Below are 5,154 nucleotides of genomic sequence, written 5' to 3'. Positions count from 1 at the left end.
GGGGGGGGGGGGGAAGGGATAGGTTATTTATTTATTTTTTTAAATTAAATTTGTTAAAAAATAAATCACAATTGCTTAATTAGAAGTTAATCAAAAATTAAATTTCTAAAATTAATTATTTTAATTTTTCAAAAAAAAAAATTTAGACCAATTACCTGAAGACATATGTCAAGGGCAACCGGTTTAACAAGTTACAAGTTTTTTATCTTTTTTAAAATTAAGACCCCCAAATTTTGTAATATTTAGGTATAATCCAAAGGTTGTATTATTTAAAAAGAACGGGCCAAAGATTGAATTATTTTTAGCAATTTTTCCTAAATTTTATTTTCATTGGTTTGAAATTTGAATAAAGAAGTTTTTAGCTTTCAAAATTTGTTTTTGTTGTCCACACGATTTGCAATTTTGTCATTTATAATTCAAATAATAAAACCATATAACGGAGCCACACAAGTAACAATAGATTCAGTAAGACAATAATCTCAACACTCAGCACTTACATGACTACGGACTAGATGTGATGTAGGCATGTAGCAGGATTTGCTTGTCATCCAAAATTGCATTATTTTTTCTTTTTCGAAAATTTATTTAAAATACGTCTTGGTTTTCTTTAGCATGGAAAAATAAAATATCGGCATGAATTAAGTTCAGTTCATGCTTCAAAAAAAAAAAAAAAAGTTCAGTTCATATAACCTCATATGATTTCTATTAGAGGAAACACACTACACATCCTTATGAAAAGCTTTTGTTTTCTTAAATGAATTTGCATGAAATATGAAATTTTGGAAGATATATGATACTCCAATAAAGTATTTAAAGAGTATTCATTTGAGAAATATGATAAAGTACCCCTCCTTAACTTAAGCTAAGGAATGTTTTAACTACGCTATCACCAACAAGCATCCAAATAGATGCATAGCAAAAGAAGCCAAGTAAGGCAAAAATGGTCCATATCAAAAGCATATACTTTGGTTGTGGTAGATGGAGAAGTTCCACCATTTTGAAAGCCACATCCAATCATACAAAAGTACGATTTTCAAATAACAGGTGAATTATAGGTCGATTATCACATTAGCTGGATCTAATTCAGGTCACGTACTAATGATGATGCCTTTTATAAACAAAATTTGTTATTCTGCATTTGGACTTAACTATGATCCTTCAACATAGAAGATCATCAACATGCATGTGTACAACAATTTTGACACACCGAATATAATTTTATTGGGTTGATCTCAAATTAGATCAATATTCACCAGTTCTAGTCTAGATAAAAAATAGCACTTGCCAAAAAAAAAAAAAAAAAAAAGAAAATAGCTAAGAGTAAAAACATGAAATACCCTTGAAACAAAAATCACTATATGTTGTACGTAGATAGATTTGTAGTCTTCAATCTTCATTATTAGCTGACAGTACAAGTACACCCCCACATTCCCAGTTTCCCACTATGCATGTACACATTCAAACAATACAATTCAATCGTACAGATAATCATATCCAAATAAAAAGCATACTTCATTTGAGTTTTCCTAGATTACAACTATTGTAAAGAAGGAGAAAGAATCTCAAATAAGAACATCACAATAATGGCAGACAGCTAAATCAGAAATTGTTCACAAAATGTGTAATCAATACTATTTGGAAGAATCAATAATGTGGCCTTATTACAAACAAACAATGATTACTAGAATTAGTGTGAGTGTGTGACCATACCAATTCTTCTAGAGTCCTACACATGTAGAACTATAGAAGTAGCCAAATTGGGCCCCCTATGTTTTGAGCTGAGAAAAAGAAAAAAGTTTAACTCGAGTTCGTGGTGAATGTGGACCAACAAGCTAACAAGGTCTAGTTAGCCCCGATAATATAACTATTGAGAGTCAATGTATGATACATAAGTTACTGATAAAGAAAAAAACGTGAATTTGTGAAATCACTATTTTGCCTTTGAATATATATCTCGAAGATGCTTATCATATTATGAAGAAAATACAATTAAATTCAAATCAAGCTTGAAAAGTGTTACACCTTTTGATCACAAACTTTTTTTAATAGGAGTACAAAAAAAGAATCCAATTTCTCAAAAAGTAACATGTACCTTTCCTTTACCTCACCCTTCAATTATTGTCGAAACATTTACACAAACTTTTGATCATCTTTAACTTTATGTACTTCTCTATCACCCACTATTCTTCCGATCCAATAATGCATCGTTCCAATCAAACTTTGTAATATGAACATATAATCATACTTTAATTCCTCATGATACTACTATTATTAGTAACAAAACTATAATTAGAAGGTTGCCAAGCTGAGGCAGTAAGCAAAGGCATACCCTTCCAACCTAACCTTAAACACCCATTTTCCTCCATCAATGTGTACCCTTTCCACGGGAACATCTCTAACAACAAACTCGCCTGTGCAGCCGGGTTACCAGACAGCGACACTGGCTCAAACCCAAAACGACTAAGCTCGTCCCCCCACCGGCTTACATTCACCTTATTAACATCATCACACGCTAGGATGTTCCTTATCTCGGTCCCAAATAGTTGCTGCTCCACTTGATGACGTAATACATTGTCTCTACTCAATCCCTCACCTAAGGCATCAAACATAGCCGAATAATAATGCAACGTTTCTATAAACCTCTCCAAAAACGACCCCGTTTCGAAAATGTCAATGTTTTGAGTGACCATTGTAACTAGCTTAGGCTTTACCGTACTCAATACCCTCAACATTCCTAAATTAGACCCAATCATATCATACAAATTATGATGCATACAATGCACCACGGTCGCCTCGTTCGCTCGCAAATCGATTCGAGTCAACTCCAACTCAGACATGTCCCCGAACTTACCCTCAACAGGGTTAAACTTAAAGGGCAACCCGAGCGAGGCGGCGAACTCAGCGAGCCGAGAGCCAGTTTGATTGAGTAACTCCGAGGAAGGACCGAACCCGGTGAGTCTAACCGAGCTAACCTTCTTCGAACGAGAAGCTAATATGTGGAATAATCCAGGCCATTGAAGACCCTGCATAACATCAAGATCAATGATGTGCACTCGATCGAAGCCTTGAACGGCCTCGAAGATGGCTTGATTGGCGGTAAAATGGGAGAATTTCACAAAGGGTGCGAGAGAGTTAAACGTTTGTAAAGCGGAATGAAAGGACTTAAGTTGGGAAGACAAAGTGATGGATTTGAGAAGGGGGTGAGGTATAGGAGAGAGAAAATGGAGGAAGAGACGAGAGTGGAGGGAGTGAGCGAAGAATGCCGCGATACGGTCGGCGGGAGAGGCGGCGAAAGGGGAGGAGAGGTGAAAGATTTCGGGGAGGAGGTCGGTGGCGGAGGCGGTGTTGTTGGAGGAGATGAGGTGGGCGCATTTGAGGAGGAGGGAGAGGAGGTGGAGGGAGGTAGAGGAGTCTGTTGAAGGGGTGAGTGTGAGCATGATGAGGGGAATTTTTTTTGAGTGAGGAGTAATGGGCATGATTGTTAAAGATGAGAGTAGAGGAGTGATGTTTTTCTACCCAAGGAAGATTCATGGCTGAAAATTCTACAATGTTATTTTTTAAAAAAGACACCACAATTTGTTGATGTGGTAAAATTTGATTGGCCCATATTTAATATTTTTATTTTATTTTGAATTATTTTTAATGTCAACAGTGTATTAAGTCTTTTAATGTCAACAGTGTATTCAAAAAAAAAAAAAAAAAGAGATAGTACGAGTATTGTTTTTATGTACTCTTTTTAATACATGTATTTTTTAAGAAATACATAATTATAAACTAATTCTCGAAATTATAATTATAGTTTAAAAAACCCCAAAATTAAAATTGTTCATCTTGTTCATCAATGTTTTTCATTCATATCATAGATTAGCCACCCGTTCTCAAAATCATTGTTAATTGTTGATAAATTCTCAAATTCGACCTTAAATCGGTATTAAAATTCATATAACAATTGTGTTTTTGCGTTTTGTTTTTTTGCAGTTTTTGATTTTAGGGTTTTGTTCATTAAAAAATCTCATTTACAATCTTATTTTTAAGCATTTGTTAAGGAAAAATCGCATAGGTGTTTTGCAATATTCGCGGTGGCCAGCGGCATAGGGATTTAGGTTGAATGATAGGAGTTCTTCTGATTGTAAAATCGGAGAAGACAACCTTTATTTCGATTTTTTTTCTTTTCAAGCCCCTTCTATTTGATCCTTAAAAATATAATGCTTAATTTGTTCACGAACTTGTTTGTGGCTTAGGCAATGGCCTTAATTACTTTTGGTCATTACATAAGAAAATCAGTGTTTTATATAATCTGTTTGTAATTAAAACTAAAATTTTTAGGTAATGACCTAAATAAATACAGGTAATTACCTAACTACAAATAGATTACAAAATCGCAGACCTCGAATCTGGTTCAAACAAGTCAGCGAAAAAAAATATATTTCGAACTCTAAATCGCAAAGCATACCCTCGTTATGCATTGATCGGTAAAAAAAAACAAAAAAAAAAAATCTATGTTTTAGATCATCATAATACACGCTCCTAAGGTTATTTTCATCCTCAAAACGATCAAACAACATGATTTTTACATAAATCAAAATCATCAATCGAATCCTAAACGAAATTTGTATAAGAATCATGGAACATATTTGAAACCCAATAAATCCGATCTTTGGACGGAATTTAAGGTCGGAATTTCAATCTGAGTTCCAAATAGATTATACAAAATTTTGAGGTGATTAAATAAGATCATAAATGAAGAACAATGATGAATTTTTTATTTTCTAAAATTTAATTATAATTTATTTTCGAAAATGATTTAAGTTTTGTAAAAATCACCATAACACGTGGGGATTAATGAAAAATCTAAAAATCCCACAATCAAAACTTTGTTGATTTTTGTTTTTCAACATCTTTATTTAAGTAAGTAAGCTAGAGAACAAGACACTCATTTATATATTCTAGTTAGTATTACTTTAATAATATCTGATTTACACTAAATTAGTGTAAATCGGGCTGACCAATTTCATTAACTCTAAGCAATGGAGTCACCGCCGAAATCAGCCGCACCACCGCCGAGAAAAACACCCACCGCCAAACCACCTACCCTGTCGCCACTCCCTTAGCTTCTCCCAAGAATCCGGCGTCCCCCTCCGATTTCGACCCTGC

General features: G+C 34.1%; 1 protein-coding gene across 1 annotated transcript; it reads right to left on the bottom strand.

The window, feature by feature from the left end:
- Positions 1–1,956: 1,956 nt before the first annotated feature.
- On the bottom strand, positions 1,957–3,458 carry LOC145593066 (scarecrow-like protein 23). Its single transcript, XM_081649573.1, has one exon. The coding sequence runs from the start codon at positions 3,435–3,437 to the stop codon at positions 2,247–2,249; it is 1,191 nt and encodes a 396-aa protein (XP_081505699.1). The 5' UTR covers positions 3,438–3,458; the 3' UTR covers positions 1,957–2,246.
- Positions 3,459–5,154: the final 1,696 nt, after the last annotated feature.

Source organism: Chenopodium album, chromosome 18 (assembly GCF_948465745.1).
Source record: "Chenopodium album chromosome 18, dcCheAlbu1.1, whole genome shotgun sequence".
Lineage (NCBI taxonomy): Eukaryota > Viridiplantae > Streptophyta > Magnoliopsida > Caryophyllales > Amaranthaceae > Chenopodium > Chenopodium album.
Note: the sequence above shows the minus strand (reverse complement) of the source record. Positions and strands in the feature narration are given on the sequence as shown.